Source organism: Eurypyga helias, unplaced genomic scaffold (assembly GCF_000690775.1).
Source record: "Eurypyga helias isolate BGI_N326 unplaced genomic scaffold, ASM69077v1 scaffold915, whole genome shotgun sequence".
In the NCBI taxonomy this organism is placed as follows: domain Eukaryota; kingdom Metazoa; phylum Chordata; class Aves; order Eurypygiformes; family Eurypygidae; genus Eurypyga; species Eurypyga helias.
The window spans coordinates 26,677-44,302 of NW_010253199.1; the positions used below are offsets into that span (position 1 = coordinate 26,677).

Here is a 17,626-nt window from a genome sequence, read left to right on the forward strand (position 1 = left end):
GCCAATATTTGTGTAGAGTTATGGCGTGTCACAGCTATTTTAACTAGAAAAGGAGGTCACCTACCTGAGTGACTGCAGTGATCTGTCCCCAGATCTGGAGTTTCGGGCCAGTGCCTGCTGCATATGTGCGGGTTAAGTCTGGATTATTGTCTCTGACCTCGGTGGGATTTCAGTTTCAGAACAAAACCATGAAGTTGTGTAGCATAAGCAGAGAGAGTAATGAATTCTGGCAAGATACCTGTGCATGCCCAGCGCCATTAGACTCATGCATCGTGAGCAGGGAATACATGGTGGTTCGGATGTGCCCCAGTTCAGGTGGATTCTTCACGTGTGTTGTGATCAAAAACATGATATAAAAATGGAAGCCCTACCTCTTCTCATATCTTGCTCTCTTTTTCTTTCCCATCTCACTGGCATTTATGTTTCTGAGTTTGCAGAATGCAGTGGTGTTTTGATGCCTGGAATCTTTATCTGCTGACTTGTGTCCGTTTTCACAGCTACTCTTCTAAAGTTTTATTGCTCTCTGTTTCTGTGTGAGTCACTGGAGTTACTGCTAAGAGAATTTGAGGAAAAAATAAACTCTGCTAAATGTAACTATCAGTTAAGGAAAAAAAGCGATAAATGTTGTTTTAATAATTTCTGTGCCTTTATAAAGGGCTCAGGGACAGGGATTGCTCATCCTTTACTTATGTCGAGACTGATTTATTCCAGTCCTTGTGTTTGAATTCAAATACAAAGAGTTTTTCTAAACTCCTCAGAATGAGGAGAGGAGGTAAGGACTGTGGGATGCAGTCCTGTAGGAGGCAAGAGGGAGTTCTGATTTTTGTTAGTGTGGTTGAGAAGGTGAGTGAAGAAGTTAGCAGTCAGTTCTGAGCGGTGCGGGTTTTGCTGGCCTTTTTTTTTTTTGTGAACTTAACAAGAAATCTATCTGTTAACTTTAACTTTCAATAATTGCTGATTTCTAGTAGGATGAGATATTTTGTGGTTTTATCTTCAAACATTTTGAGGAGAGTTACTGAGTCCGCTTGAGTCCTGGTGAGCTTTTTAAAAATCAAAAATTCTTCTCTCAATTTATTCCTATGGTGAACCTGAATACTTTTAAAATGGCAAATTGAGCCAGAGCAGAAAATAAGTTTAAAAGAATTTAAAATAAGTTTAAAAGAATTTTCTGTGGCTTACACCACCTGACTTTAATATGTTTAACTTTTTCTGCTGTGAGAAGGGAAAAAAGATGGAGTAGATGTTTTCCAGTCAAGACAGCAATGCACAGTGATTCTTTCCCATGAACTTAAAAATCTTATCCTGTTTAGTATTTCATGGTGAGGTCTCTTACTAAGCTTTTATGAAAAACTTCATAGTATGCTTCTAGTATTTCTTAAATTGTTGTGTCTGTACAACTGTAGGTTTAGTTCCTGCAAAATCTTGGACTGAAACATGAGATTTGGCCTGAAGATAAAATGGCCAACAGCAGTAGCCAAGGAAAAAAAAGTAGGTACAGGCAAGCACAATGCAACATTTACTTAAGTTTCACAAGTCTCTCTAATATGTGGCTCAAATATTCCTGTACTAGGGATTTTCTAGACATAGTAGATTTTCATTACCATTTATTACAAGAATTCTTTTTAATTTTGAACCCAAATACACCTTTATCTTCTGTGTCATGCAACGAGTAGCTAACAATTTAGCTGCATATAGTGTAAAAAATCTGCTGTGTTTATTTTAAATGAGGCCCTGCTAGTCTCATCAGTGCTTACAGTGTTGTTGGAAGGAAAACCAGTGAAAGGCCATTTCCTCTTTCACTGAAATGAAAAAGTGAACAACTTTGTATCAGTCTTAGCATATTTGGTTGTTGCTTTGTTCTAGAATTCTACAATCAATTCGGGCTTTCACAGAAGGGATGAACATACACATCTTACCTTTAGTCATTCACATTGCTTGTCTCTGTGCTTTTCAACTTCTCTCATACCCTGATGAGTAAGGTGGCAAAGGGAGGCAAAGTTGCACAGTGCTTCCTTATGTGATGGATTTTGGAGGTGAGGGCAAAGGGGAAAGGAAAGAAACTGTCAGAGAGCAAAGCCTGGGAACTTGAATTCAGTGTGTTCTTTCTCAGCCATCTGTTTTTTAATTTTTTTATTTTAAGCAATAGACTTTCCATTTTAGATGGAACTGTAAGCCACAGTGAGATGTTGGAGGGGTTATTTTTGAATGCAGTCTGTACTTAATCCATGACTTCTGTTAAGTGGAAAGGATTCTGTTTTAAAATGTATTTTTAAGTAATATGTGAAGCAGTTGGAATTTACTTACAAAACACAAACAAATAAAATAAACTCCCTCCCCACCCCAAGTGTCTTACACCTCTGGAAAGTGTATAGAAAACATTTTTTATGAAAAGCAATTGTCTTGTGTTACAAAATTTTGTTCCATTTCCTTTTATGTTAAATATTAAGTACATAGATTAAATACACAGAAAAGGAGAGCATTATTGATTGTAGCATCGAGATCTGCTCATACTGTTTTGATTTTTATGTTGTGGAAGGGAGCGTTAATCACACTTTGACTTTTCTTTATTTGACATTTCAACTGATAAACTTTTTCACTACAACCTGGGCTTTCCATACTCACATTCTCATGTATGACATTTGAAATATGACCTTATTAACTTAGTCTATGAACCCAGTTTTAAATATTGATATTGAAAATTAATAGATAAATTATCTAAGACTTAACAGCCCCTCTGAACTCCCAAAATATGTGTGCTGCTGCTGCTGAATCTTTACAAAACGAAGAGGTGATTTTATTCCTGGTGGTTATACCTTAAATGTTAATTTGGAGTTTTCTTTAATTTTTTTTTCCGTGATGTTACTACATGGTACCTAATAATAAAGATAAACATAGAGCATTTTGTCAGACTGAACTGGAATTGAGCACAGATGTTGCTATAGCTGAGAAAAAGGAATTAGCAGTTTTCCATCTTCCCCCCTCCTTTCTTCTGAGTTTTATAGCCTGCAAATCTGTCTCTGCCAATTTATTGCTGGATTTCTACTGCATATTTCATTTGGAGGGTTTGATTTACTATAATAAAACATGAGGTGTTATTGTTAGCGCATAGAGGAGGCAAAGGAAGGGTGGCTTGACCTTCTGGGAGAAACTGTGGATGTGTACAGGGCAGTTGGTATGGACACGTCTTGCTTTGTTAAACGTATTTAATGGCTGTTGCTAAGTGAGATGGAGCTACTGATTTTTAGTTTGTTGTTTTGACACTTACTAGATTGTGAAATTGATTTGTGTGTTGGAATTGTGTTTTTCTTTTTAAGCTGCTGAGTTACAGTGCTGCTCTCATTCAAGGAAGGAGAAGATTGTGGCAACTGTTAATATATAAATACGCATTGTCCATGTCGTATTGCTGTTTACTATCAGGGTCAGGAGAAAATTAATGAGATTTAAAATAGTCTATTTCTCCAGTATGCTGGAACTTTAATGTCTTTACTTTGTACATTTTCTTTCTCATTTCTACAAATGCCAGAAACTCTTTTCTTCCCCCTTAGTTTATGTTCTGTATAACTTGACATGGTTTTCTCAGGGTTTATGCTCTTTAACAACAAGCTTAAAACAGCGAGCCATAGCTAATCATTCTAGTAATAGCCCATGCTGTTATTAATCTGTATCTTAAACAGATTTTTTTTTTTTCCTGCCACAGTAGCTAGAGAATGTTTCACTGTGGAAGTTTGTAGTCAGAAAACCACATTAAACTTAATTGAAAAGATTAGTACAGCAGGACATTTCTTGTTTTGGTTCAGTATAAGGATTTGTGCTAGAATTTGAAGAATTTTTTTCTTTTTTTTTTAAGCTGTGACGATCATAGGTTTTTACTCATTTCAATTGTCCGTGACAGCGTATGAAGTTAGAATACTTACTGTGAATTCTTAATGTATTGGGTTTTTTTCCTTTTTTTATTAAAAAAGATGCAATCAGTAAGAAAATATTTCTTTTTTTTTTTTTTTAAGAGGATGGTTAATGATATAGGTAGAATATGTGTTTGTACAGATAATATCATACATATTGTATAGCTGCATTAAGAAGTGATAAATCTTAAAAGAATTGATACTGTAATTGAATAACATTGTATTATGATTTCACCAAAATACTTGCATATGCTTTGTATCCCATTAATTGAATGACATGACAATTGGGAAAAAAAAATGTGTAAAGCTACCCTTTTCTGTTATGCCAGTTACAAGCAGGGGACATTGAAAATTCTTCCTTGGAATGAGCAGAAACATCGTGAAGAAGACTGGTGTGAAAAAGCAGAATGCAGGTAGGTATATAGAAAAAGCGGAAAGGTTTTTCTATGTTTATATATATTTCAGTAAAAAAATTTACTTACTCATTCTTAAAATGTGGGAGATGCCCAGTAATACTCACTTCTAATTTTTGTGCACACTGACATGTTTTCAGCTTTATTAGTGAGACTGAGCAAACGCTCTTTCATGTTACAGAATTATGTTCAGTGTGATCACAGGATGAGTAATTTTTACAAATGTATGTGAGTGGGGGTGGGGGGAATGTTACTGTTGGAAATTCTGATATATTTGTTTGTTTTTCCTTCTGCCCTGTTACATGTCAACCATATTATTATAGCAGCATTAATGGATCACAAAACTGCCTTTCACTGTGTGAGGAACAGATGGAAAGCAGGGGTTCGGCTTACCTGTGTCTTTAGTAGAGATGATCCTTTCTTTCATACAATCATAGCATCACAGAATGGTTAGGGTTGGAAGGGACCTTAAAGATCATCTAGTTCCACCCCCCCTGCCATGGGCAGGGACACCTTCCCCTAGACCAGGTTGCTCAAAGCCTCATCCAGCCTGGCCTTGAACACTTCCAGGGATGGGGCATCCACAGCTTCTCTGGCCAACCTGTCCCAGTGCCTCACCATCCTGTCTGAGAAGAATTTCTTCTTGACATTCAATCTAGATCTTTCAATTTAAACCCATTACCCCTTGTCCTGTCACTACAGGCCCTTCTAAAAAATCCCTCCCCAGCTTCCTTGTAGCCCCTTCAGGTACTGGAAGGCTGCAGTAAGGTCTCCCCGGAGCCTCCTCTTCTCCAGGCTGAACAAGCCCAATTCTCACAGCCTTTCATCACAGGAGAGGTGCTCCAGCCCTCTGATCATCTTCATGGCCTCCTCTGGACTCGCTCCAACCGGTCCATGTTCTTATGTTGGGGGCCTCAGAGGTGAACATAGTACTCATGTTGTATCTCATATTTTGAATCTCTTACTACTTTGCTGACAAAAATTGACACTTACTGTGATTTGCATTTGAGTGTCATCAAACTATTGGTGTAATATTAAGTTGATTGTATCATTTTCTTTTAGAACAACCAAAAGTTTTAGGAAAAAGACTGAAGTGAAAGAGATATGAGCAAATGTATACTTAAATATATACTTACTTTTTTTTTTTTTTTAAAAGGATGATTGTTGAACCAACTTTACAAGATGAAGGTGAATTTCTGTATGAAACACAACCAGAGTTACTGAAGTACAGGACTACTGACCTTTCAGTAGATCTTGTTACCGATTGGTATTTGAGCAGAGCACAGGAAATTGAAAAATATGCAATGCAGGTGAGAATAGCAGTGAGGAAGTGGTCTGATCAACCTTCTGCAACAGATTTCTGTTTCAATGTGTGTTGATGGGATGCTTTTCCCTTAGTAGTGTATGCTGTATCTTAATCTTCAGTATGACTTTTGAAGTATTTGGTGGTTTTGTGGTGTGGGTTTTTTTTCTTTTTTTCAGTGTGTTTATCCCTCATCTAACATTTACTCAGCCAAATAACAGATCCATAGGAATCAACAGGAAGCCAGTAGCTTCCCTTTTGCTTGGCTTAATATATCAGACTGTAGCACTTGTGTAGTCCATGAAAAATATTTGTCATTACAGTCGCATGTGTCACTTATATGCTATTGTGTAGGACTGTCATGGTTTTTTCCTTACAAGTTTATTCTGTGGGATTACCATGCAGTTTATTTTTTGCTTTATTTACTTCGTATTTTAAAGATGTTTGAAGCTCAGTCTTGTGAAGATAAACATTGTAAGTAGAAATAGAGCTCATCACTGACATGCTCTGGTATTTTATTGCTTCTCAAGCCAATCTAGCTGCATGAAAAGGAGGTTGACTGGAAATATCACCGTGAGTTAGTTGTAAAGGGAAAGCTCTTTTATTCTTCATGTTTGCAGTCCTCCGAGGCTCTTTAATCATAGTTCCCTGTGATCTTAACAGCCTATCAGTAGGTATGAAATAAAAGCAACTTCTGAGGATCAATTAAATTGCTAACATATAAATGAAATTGCATTCTATTCTTCCAGACTATGCCTGCCTCACTGAATATGTACAGCCAATATTGTTTTCTTTGAAATCGAAACAGAATCTTTCATATGAAGGTATTTTCAGTCACTAGGGAAAAAAAAAGTCATTATCTTCTGTGAAATAACATGTAAGAATTAAAATTAATTCATAGTTGGCTAGAAAAGTCATGTTACCCGCGGAGGTATGCATAACTTCAGTCAGTTAGCTGATTATCTTACTTAAAAGCAATCGTTTATATTCCGTGCAGTGAGATGAAGTGATGTATCTGTATGTGATCTCCAGAAAGAATCAAAAATAGCATTCTCCTAACCTACATGCATCAACAGGATGCATCTGGGTGAAAGGACCTATAATGACATCATTCACTAAGATCAAGCATTTTATTTGATCTTCATAAATCTGAGAAGGGCAATCCATTTAGGAATGTATAGACCACAAAAACTTCTAGGAACTTAGAATTGCCTATGAACCAAAAGGAACTGGGAGAGAAAATAGACACGCAAACAGGAAAAAGATTGACTTGAAGTGGGTTTTTGGCACACAGTTGTGCAGTAGCGTTTTTTTGATTATTTTTCAGGTCGACTGTGCTCTGTCCCTTGTTCGTCTTGGCATGGAGAGGAATATTCCTGGTCTGCAGGTGCTTTGTGACAATCTGATTACTCTTGAGACGGTAGTTTATGAGACTGATGGTGATCGAACCTTAACTTTGAAGGAACTTGTAGAGATGAAAGATATTGAAAAGCTGAGACTGTTGATGAAGAATGTAAGTATTTTGAAAAATTCTTTTGAAATCTGTGAGTTGCTTTTTAATTGGCTCTTTCTAAAGGATCTTTAATGTAGCTGTCGATGATGCTGCAGAGACAAAAACAGTTGAATGTTTTCCTTGGATGTTTTTTGGTGTCTTTAAATATTGGCAAAAAAATCTTAATATTTGCCTCTGCAGCATATGTGTGTTTTTCATTTTCTCAGTGTTCAGCCTGTGCATGGCATTTCAGAGTAGAAAAAAGACCTTTTGTAAAGGTTGAAAAATATCTAGAGATTTAATAGGACTCTGAAATTCAGTCATAGATTATGTAAGAACCAGAGGAGAATACTCGTGCACTGTAATTCACTCAGAATTTTTAAAATTTTGCTAGGGCTTATGTAACCAATCATTTTTTGGTCTTGCATTCTTGCATACTCAGGTGCTACTCTGACATGAATAGAAGCCGATCTTTCACTCATTTTGAAATTGCAGGAGGAAGGCAGCCAGGCTTTCCTGATGTAATGGGCTTTACTCCTGTACTGCTTGGTTCCCCCAAGCCATCGGGTAGCAGAAAGACGATGGATTGTTTCAGTGCTTCATGATGTAGTGATCTGAGCAGCAGTGGTGAATGTCAGGCTTCAGCTGTTGTTGGTGATAGGTGGAGATACTGTTAGGGTTATATTGATCAAAAATGCGTTCTGTTTGGTTTTTGGTTTTCATGTTTGTTTTGGACAATGAAGCTGAACTTGTTCTTTTTTTCCTCTCTATAACTCATTGTGCTTTCTAGTCTTCTGATGAAAAATATGTGAGGAATGTTTATCAATGGATGATCCCTTTTCTCCACCGCTGTGAAAATCAGTCCCCTGGTCTGGCAAATTCACTTTTTAAAGAATATTTAGTAACATTAGCAAAGGAAGATCTGACTCTACCCCTGAAGATATTTCAGAATTCAAAACCTGCTGTAAGTAAAGAGCCCTGATGATTCCACTGGTTGCTTTGGAAATTCTTGTCCTGAAAAGGTGGAGTCATAAACAGGGCTAGTTCATCTTCTAAATCTGATCGTCTCTATGATCTTTCCCTTCTTCTTGCAACCAGGACTTGTTATGTTTTAGAAAAGATGAATGAAAAAGTATTGTAGCATAAGTTATGATGCAGCTAAACTGTTCTTGATGAGACTGTCAAACTAATGTAATGATGATTTTGAGGTAGTAAAACAAAAATTATTTTAAAGATTCTTCTTCAAAGTAAATTTTCTGGTGATGTATTAAAGTAAATTCATGGCATGTTTGCATTTTAAAAAATGGATGTCGAAGAGTTTGATGAAGTTATTTCTTGCCTTGAATCCCCCCTGTCCTCCACCTTATCTTCCCTTCCATTTGAGTATTTCATGCTGCTTCTGCAGTTTAGATAATTATTCCAGGGTGCATAAGCACATTTTGTATACTCTTGAATTCCTAAGTGTATGGACAGAAATCAACCATTGAGGAAAAAACACAACTATTTTACATTTATGGTACTGTTGTACGTATTAAATAAATCTGACAAATGTTGGCAGCAGTTGCCTTCCTCTGTCCTGCATCCTCTCTACCTCTCAAGTCCAAAAAGGGTATAATGGCATACTGCTGTTCTTTCAAGTGTCTGCAGTGAAGGAAACTAGCCAAGTTATGTTAGAGGTTGTAACTTCAGCAGGTACTGCACCTAGGTGTCAGCAAGAGATGTTCTAAATACAACTAAAGACAATTTATTTACTCGGAGTCCACATCTCTTTACATTCAGAAGAAACTTAACTGTTGAATTAGAAAGATAAAACTAAAAATAATATGCTTTATTTTCTTGTTAGTGTCAGCAAAAAATTATTCCTGATCAAGACCAACTTATGATTACAGCACTGGAATGTATTTATAGTTGTCAACGAGATGATCAGCTCTCTCTCTGTTATGATATTTTGGAATGCCTTCCACAAAGAGGATATGGGTAAACATTTTCAGCCAGTTATTTGTAAATATTTTAGTTGTCAATTTTAAATACAGTTGACAATTATTGCTTTAAAAATAGTTGTTAAGTCTCTAAAGGGTAGGTAGTGGTACTGGAATGTTCTGTTCCTGAGTTGATCTGGTCGTATCTGTATATGTATGTTTGTGCTGTATGTGTGCTCTACCAAATAATGCAATAAGACATGATTTAAAGTAGCAGCCTAGACCAAGGCTTCTCTATTAGTTTCTTGGACTTTTATATCCTGGTGAAGTGAGACCAAGTGTTAGTGCTGTCTGACTGGTCTTGTTAGTTGGTGGCGTCTTGCACTTAGCTTACAAGCAGCATCATGGCCCTGAGAGGGAGTCTCTATATGGAAGACTGATATGAAGGACAAGGAGTTCTTGAGAAAGTGAAAGCATGAGGAGAAGATGTAAATTATTCTCCCAATCTCTTTTACATCTAGGAAGGAGAGAGCCTGAGAGAAGTCAGTGGAAAAAAAAGCTCTGCTGTGAGACTGAGGGACCCATTCAATTTTAGTTAACTGTCCAGCCAAAAGATGGCAGTTTTAATCTTTTCAAGCAAACATATATTTGATTTTCATCAGGGAATATTTCAAACTGCTTACCTTCATATCTGTCTAATATAAATTACATAAAAGAATTACAAGTATAGATTTTATATATATGATATTAATTATGTGTTATCTTTTCAGGCCTGAAACAGATAAAACTGATGCTCTTCATGATGGAGTAGATGAACTGGAACAAATTCTTAGGTATTTAATTTTGCTAAAATAAACAATGCATTCTTACAGAACTCACTAGGCAAGACCTTTTTTGCCAAGAAAGCAGCAAGGATATTTATTTTGTTGTTAGGGCTGTCAACAAGATAATCTCAAGTTTTTTCTATTCAGAACTTAGAAATTTTGAATGGTTTTAGCTATTTGAATATTATGAAACTGCACAGATATTTTCCTTGGAATGAAAGGTGTTTTTTTTTTTTCTTAGTTTTCTTTTGGGGGAGGGGAAGGTTACTATTGAAATAATGCGGGGAATTTGATTTTGATCTTGGTAGTCTGTAATGCTTTGAGTGATCCTAAGCTAAAAGCTGTGAAGATATGTCATCAGGTTATTTGTGATATGCTTTGACCCTACAGTATTAGTTTTTTTTTTTTTATAAAATAAAGTTACTCTGGCTATCCATACTGTTACAGACTTTATGGAGACTGTTTGTACTTGCATTACACTGTCTGAGACGGCTTTAAGACTGCTGCAGCAGAGGTAGTTGTACATCTTCTGCAGGATTCGAAAATGTTGACTATTCATTTACAGCGTGTCAGAGCTGTTGGAGAAACACGGACTTCAGAAGCCCGTCTCCTTTGTGAAAGACACGAAGGACAGTGTGGAGGAGGCACGCAAGCTGATGATTAGGCTGACGAGGCACATGGGTCGGAAGTAAGTATTCAGAGAGGAATGGGAGATAAGGGGGAGAGGACACTAAGGTAGCAGTACTTACTGTCTGAGAGTGCACCTGCCTGTTTTGTTGCAGTATGGAACTGTAGTAAAACACGTTTATTAAAGTGATGATTAACGTGATTAGTGTTTTGGCAGAAAGCTCTTGTTTTGATTCAAACCTGTTTCAATATATTTGTGTTCAAGTAAACAAGCCTAAAAGGCATAGTGACTGCAAAATACTGCAAGATGATGAACAGTAAAAGGTGATATATTGAAATTGAGGTCCGTTAAGACCTATTAAATTTTATCAGGAGTGTAGGATTTGTAAAATAATGCCTTTTTTTTAACATGTTTTCCTAGAAGCTTTTGTAATAGAGTAATTTATTCATTTTACATATTGATTCTATCTACCTGTCATATTTCCAGTATAATTTTTCATTTTTCCTGTTTAAGAACTACTTCATTTAACTCATCAACCAACTGCAGGTGAATTATTACATGGCTTTTGGCATAAGCAGATAAAAGAATTGAACCCTGGGAAAAACAACCATCACTGCGGGTTCTTTTTTCTCTTTATTTAAAGTAAACATGCACAACAATTTATCGGTGATGGTGGGGTAGTATTTACCTTGGGCATGCTGAAGGCTTTTTAAGATTTATAAAAACCTTGCTTTAGAAAGATCAAGTCAATGCCTCTGTAGGAAAAATGTTGATTTTTCACTTTTTGTAGAGAAACTCTGCTTTGCCAAAATGAAAGCTAATGCCAGATGAGAAAATCACTATTAACTAGACAAGCTTGTGTTTAAAAAAAGTTTTGGGTTTTTTGTCGGGTTTTTTGATTTTTTTTTTTTTTTTTTAATCTGAAAGGCTCAGATAATGTCAAAAAGCCCTTTTAGTGTTTTTACTAGTGAAAGTTTTTATAGAGTGCATGAAATTTTATAGGAATCTTTGTGGGTAAACAGATAACCATGGATTCAGAGGGTCAAGAATTTGAATACCATTCCAATTTAAAGAACAAACTAAATTTGCAGGTCTAATCTCCTGTGATTACATGCAGCTGATTAGTCCTTTGAGACTGCCTACAAGGAAGAACATCTGAATGATCCTCAGTTGCTGTTACAAACTTGTTTTTACCCAGCTGTTGGATCAAGAGGAAGATAGCACTTCCAACTTTCTGATAGGTTTTGGTAACTACCAAAAATACATTTTGGGGGATCTTTTTCCACAGAAAACATTCTGTGTACTGCATTATTGTCATCAAACAATTTAATCTTTCTGCTTTGATCTTAGTATTAAAAACTTTCTGTCTTTAAATCACTTTTGGTTAAAAGTCCAAGTAAAAATTGAAATAGCATTTGAGAAAAGATAGTTTTGGTGATGTTACTGTAGTTTACCTACTGCTTTTCCTTAAATTTGTTAATTTTTAATTAAAAAAATATTTATAGGCAACCATCAGTCAGTGAGACACACTGGAAGGAATTGCTTCAGGATATGTTAGACATGCAGCAGAAAGTATATACATGCTTACTTGCAGATACTTGCTATGAGGTGAGTTTTACATTTTCTTACTGATGTATGTCTCAAGTAAGCCACAGATTCTCATTTCACATTGTTGCTCACAAATGTAAATGTATTTTCATGTGTTCTGTTACTTGGTTGTCTACTGGGTCTTTCACGGTATTTTCATTCAAATCAGAAGCTTCCTGTGTTAATTCATTTCATCAAAAGCCCCTCTAATAAATATCCTGTGTATGTATTACTGTAATTCAAGTTTTAAAAAATGAGACAACTTCTTGAAACATCATAATTGTATGTACAAATGTATTTAATAATAAGGACTTAAACTAAAGAAATAAAAAAAAGTTAGGTAAATGTTATTTTCAGCCAAGTTGTTTTAAAACATATTCTGGTTTGATGATATTATCCAAGACCATTCCAGAATTAATGGACTTTCTATTACTTGCCATTGAAGTAAAATAATGTAAAATGAGAAATCTCAATTTATTAAGGGGAAAAAAAATGCCTGCATGTGCATAAATGCCAAACCTTTGTCATTATATTTGTGAAGTACACCTATTAGAGTGATGTAGAATTTTCTGTGACATGTATTGTTCATCTACATTTTCCCTTCAATACACTGCAGTTTATTACAGCAACAGTGCCATGACCACTATAATTGGTGTTTAAATTTAAAAGTTTAAGTGTTTTATTACAGTTAGCAGATTTAATTGCTTATGGCTACCGGCCTGATAGCTATTGGGAGAAGTTTTGAAAGCAAATGAGAAAAAAAAATTAAGGGGAAAAGCAATGCTATTCAACCTATACATAAACAAATCACTTTCTCTGTAGTTGTACAATTTGAAATTGCTGAAAAAGAACTGCAGTGTTTTTAATGTTCATGGTTTTGTGATAGGCTAAGGCATAGTGTACTTGGAATATTTTTTAACGTGTATTGTAAAAATTATAGTACTAGAGCACTGAAAATAATAGCATTTGCTTTGCTTTTATCTTAATATAAGGATTTTTTATTAATATTAAGTTATTTTAAACCTCTGTACCATATGATTAAAAAAACCCAAACCCACAACAAAGGGTTTTCATCTAGGAATGCTGCAAATGCTTTGAAATGTAGTGCTGCTGTATGCACTTTATTATACTTTGATAACTTCAAAATTGAGAAATTGATGATACAGTATGTATTTACAGTCATGTGAGGTATGTATTTGGATCGTTTTTAGAATGTTTTTAGACTCTTCTGCTTGCATGCAAAGTGAATCTTGTCCTCTTGAAGGACCTCATGTCCACAGATTTTGAGAGGTAAATTGTTTGTGTGATCTTTAAGGAAGAAGCTGAGCTGTCATATTCTCATCTTTCACTCTTCCTTGAGGGTTAGTATATTGTGAAATAGAAGATGATCCAATTGTTTGATGTTTTTGAATGAGCACTGAACTAAGTTTCCTTCCCCAAGCATGAGATGGTTTAGAGACGTTCGTCCTAGTGTAGAAATCCTTTAATTTCAAGGTGTATGTGGATGGGGTGCTAGATAACCTCGTTTATGCCCCCTTTCCCATAAAAGATTGGACCAAGTTATGTTTTGAGGTCCCTTCCAACTTGGGCCCTTCTGATTCTATTTAAATTTTTATTTAATTTAAAACCTTCAACAAGAGCCATATTGCTGCAGCTGTAGTATTTTTTGAAATTATTAAATGCATATGTTGCTCTTTATTAGGACTAGACTGACTGTGTTTTTAAAAAAAAAAAAAGAGAACAGTCAATTTATTTTTGTAAGGAATTGAGATGATTTTGAGTGTCTTGAAGTGGGCAAAAATTTGACCTGAAAGTAAGTTAGGTGTTTTGTGGCAGATGCGACATTATATTAGTATGTGTTCTCTGAAGATAGTCTTGGTTGAAACTTCGAAAACATCTTATATGCTCGGTTCTATATATTTTTAGTCTGTTCAGGAATTCAAGATTTCTTCTAACATGTTGTTGGTTTAAAGGTCTTAATACTGAACTGCCTTTTCAGATTCTTGCATCCTATTAACACCTGAGAATGCAGGTATAAATTACTTCTGATCTTAAGTCATGCTGTGAAAGGGCAGTTAATAAGTCTTTATTTCTGCAGGAAGTAGAAATCATTAGCTACTAGTTAATTTTGGCTCTGCTTAAGGAAACTGTGGAGCTACTCTCCACTTTCTCTACTGTTACATTTTCTGCTGGGGCTGAATATATTCTTGTGTCTTCAAAGATCATTTTATTGAAAGGGGTTGGTTCCATACAATGCAGATAAGCTTACTTGAATCTGCTACTGCAGATTATTAAATTATTCTTCTTTTTTTTCAGATATTCACAGAAAGTCTTTTGTGCTCAAGCAGTATAGACAATATCCACTTGGCTGGGCAAATGATGCATTGCAGTATTTGGTCAGTGGATCTACCAAGTTCATCAAAAGGGAAGCCACAGTACCGAGTCAGCTATGCGAAAAGTATTGAACTAGTATTGGCTGCTAGCAGAGAATATTTCAATTCTTCAACAAGTTTAACCGATAGCTGTATGGATTTGGCAAGGTATATTTATAATTATCATCTATCCAAATACATACTGCTCTTTCAATTGAAACTTGAATTTTGTTTTCCCTGTAAGAGAGGATGAATCTTACATGGATTTATTTTCTTCAAATTTACATTGTAAATGGGAATGATATCTTTTGGCTTCTGTAAGGTGGTGTGGTTTTTTGGTTTTTTTTTTTTTTTGCTTGTTCCCCTATCCCTGCCTTGCTTTGTATGTGTGTACACCGTTGCTGTTCCTCATTGCTGGAATGATCTGTTACAGAATTCAGGTTGAAGAAGGAACATGCAAGTCTTTCTCTGTGGATAAGAAGCTTTTTCAGAGACACATAGAATGGTTTGGGTTAGAAGGGACCTTAAAGATCATCTCGTTCCACCCCCCTGCCATGGGAGGGAGGGACACCTTCCACTAGACCAGGTAGCTCAAAGCCTCATCCAGCCTGGCCTTGAACAATTCCAGGCATTGGGGGAATCCACAAATTCTCTGGGCCACCTGTTCCAGTGCTTCACCACCTTCTCCCTGCAGAACTTTTTTCCTGATGTCCAATCTAAATCTACCTGCTTTTAATTTAAACCTGTTACCCCTTGTCCTGTCACTTCATGCCCTTGTAGAAAGTCCCCCCCAGCTTCCTTGTAGGCCCCTTCAGGTACTGGAAGGTGCTATAAGGTCTCCAGAGCTTTCTTATCTCTAGGCTGAACAAGCCCAACTCTCTTCTGTGTGTGTGTCATTTTTACCTTTTCCACATTATGGCATTGAACCAGAGTTGTGGGCCCCAGTGACTGTCACAATAGAAAATGGAATTTTGCTGATATGTTCATTTCTTCTGCTACGTTTTTCCCGGTTCTGAGAGTTCGTTTGAGGCTATCTGTCTCTCTTTGTTACATTAAGAAATAAGCCAAATAATTCTTCAGAAAGGAATTCAGGCATGGAGCAGCCTTGGATGTTGCAGTGTGGGTGTTCATGCTTGTGTAGATTTAGATAATGAAGTATTTTCTTTTACAGTTTAGATGCATATTGGTGAAATAATTGGGTATTACCTATATGGAAGATTGATGCCTTGGCCTACGCTAAATATTGAAAATAGAGGCATGTCTTTCTACTTTCAGCCTTTCCCTTTTATTCTAAGAATTTGCTATGTCATTGATATTGTGGTTATGTATCAATCCAAATCAGTTTTCTCACTTAAACCAAACTAAACCAAATAACAGAAAATCAAACCAAAACCCCATGACCAAACAAATATACTTATATCTCAACTACAAAGGAAGACATGTCTACCTATTAAGTACTACTTTCACTTAGATATGAGTACACTTACCTACTAATTACAAGAAAAAGAAGAAATTATTTTTCATCCCCTCAAGATACAAATTCATCTTGACCCATAATGGTACGTACATATATGTTACCAGGTTTTCTTGGGTACTAACGACAGTAATGCAGTTGAACTGTTTGTATTAATTATCCATTTTGAAATTAAGAAGTTTTCCTTAATAAGATTGTTCCTATAAAGTTTTTTGGACTGACAAATCATACATTTTCCATTGGGGATTAAAGGAAGAATATTTTTGCAGTTTGCCTTGAGGAAGGGGATGCTGTAGTGGTGGGATTTCATGTATGCGTAGGAGAGAAGCTCTCTTCTGGGCTAAGCTAGGAGGCAGAGACATGGGTTGGTTTTCGCAGGTGAGTAGCTTCATCTTAGAATATATAATTATATATGATGCAGTCGAGGTTTTTTGTTTTTGTAAGGTTTTGTTGTTTGATTTTTTTTTTTTTTGAGTGAAGGCATTATTGCCTGTGGTCCAATTCAAGTTGTTATAGAATAATAAGCTATATAATAGCTTTTTTAAAATCAGTTGACCCTTCTTACATTTTGGGCACCAGGGCTACTAGGTATATTCTGCAAAAGTTGTGATTACCATGAAGCAGTTGTGTACATTGTTGTAATATCCAATTTATAACTGGGTTTTATTTGTATGCATAGAATTGCCACAGTTAAAATCTCTCTATTAGCTACTTACTTGTATGGGAAGGGGATACTGTAGTGGTGGGATTTCATGTATGCGTAGGAGAGAAGCTCTCTTCTGGGCTAAGCTAGGAGGCAGAGACATGGGTTGGTTTTTGCAGGTGAGTAGCTTCATCTTAGAATAGCAGGAACAAAATGTGTGGCTATTTGGAACAGGCCTTTTGGGGTCAGCAGTCCAGTCCTTTGGCATTGTATGTGGCACTGCAGTATAAGGTTACCTCCTCTCTATGCCTGGGAAGATCATGGAACAGACCCTCCTGGAAGCTATGATCAGACACATGGAGGACAGGGAAGTGATGTGAGAAGCCAGCATGGCTTCACCAAGGGCAAGTCCTGCCTGACCAACCTAGTGGCCTTCTATGGTGGAGTAACTACATCAGTGGACAAGGGAAGAGCCACAGTTGCCATCTAGCTGGATTTCTGTGAGGCCTTTGACACAGTCCCCCTCAACACCCTTCTCTCTAAACTGGAGAGATACTTATTTGAAGGGTGCACTGTTCAGTGAATGAGAAGTTGGTTTGCTGGTCCTACCCAGAGGATAGTGGTCAATGGCTCAGTGTCCAGATGGAGATCAGTGACAAGTGGTGTCCCTCAGAGGTCGGCACTGGGAGCAGTACTGTTTAATATCTTCAACAATGATACAGACAGTGGGATTGAGTGCACCCTCAGCAAGTCTGCAGATGATACCAAGCTGAGTGGTGCAGGTGAGATGCCTGAGGGACAGGATGACATCCAGAGGGACCTGGACAAGTTTGAGAAGTGAGCCCGTCTGAACATCATGAGGTTCAACAAGGCCAAGTACAGAGTCTGCACGTGGTTCCGGGCAACTCCTGTTATCAATACAAGCTGGGGGATGTAGGGATAGAGAGCAGCTCCGAGGAGAAGAACTTGGGGGTGCTGGTGGATGAAAAGCTGGACATGAGCTGGCAGTGTGCGCTGGCAGCCCAGAAAGCCAGTTGTATCCTTGGCTATATTCAGAGAAGTGTGGGCA

General features: G+C 36.7%; 1 protein-coding gene across 1 annotated transcript in view; it reads left to right on the forward strand.

Annotated features, from left to right (window-relative positions):
• Positions 1 to 17,626, forward strand: part of NBAS (neuroblastoma amplified sequence) — a gene marked incomplete at both ends in the record, with an annotated part of 62,460 nt that overhangs the window by 21,380 nt on the left and 23,454 nt on the right. The window contains 9 exons of the mRNA XM_010152573.1: positions 4,232 to 4,315; positions 5,472 to 5,625; positions 6,946 to 7,131; positions 7,901 to 8,074; positions 8,954 to 9,087; positions 9,800 to 9,862; positions 10,419 to 10,541; positions 11,987 to 12,089; positions 14,385 to 14,608. Of these exons, the coding sequence (XP_010150875.1) occupies positions 4,232 to 4,315; positions 5,472 to 5,625; positions 6,946 to 7,131; positions 7,901 to 8,074; positions 8,954 to 9,087; positions 9,800 to 9,862; positions 10,419 to 10,541; positions 11,987 to 12,089; positions 14,385 to 14,608 (1,245 nt within the window). The remainder of the gene's footprint in view (positions 1 to 4,231; positions 4,316 to 5,471; positions 5,626 to 6,945; positions 7,132 to 7,900; positions 8,075 to 8,953; positions 9,088 to 9,799; positions 9,863 to 10,418; positions 10,542 to 11,986; positions 12,090 to 14,384; positions 14,609 to 17,626) is intronic.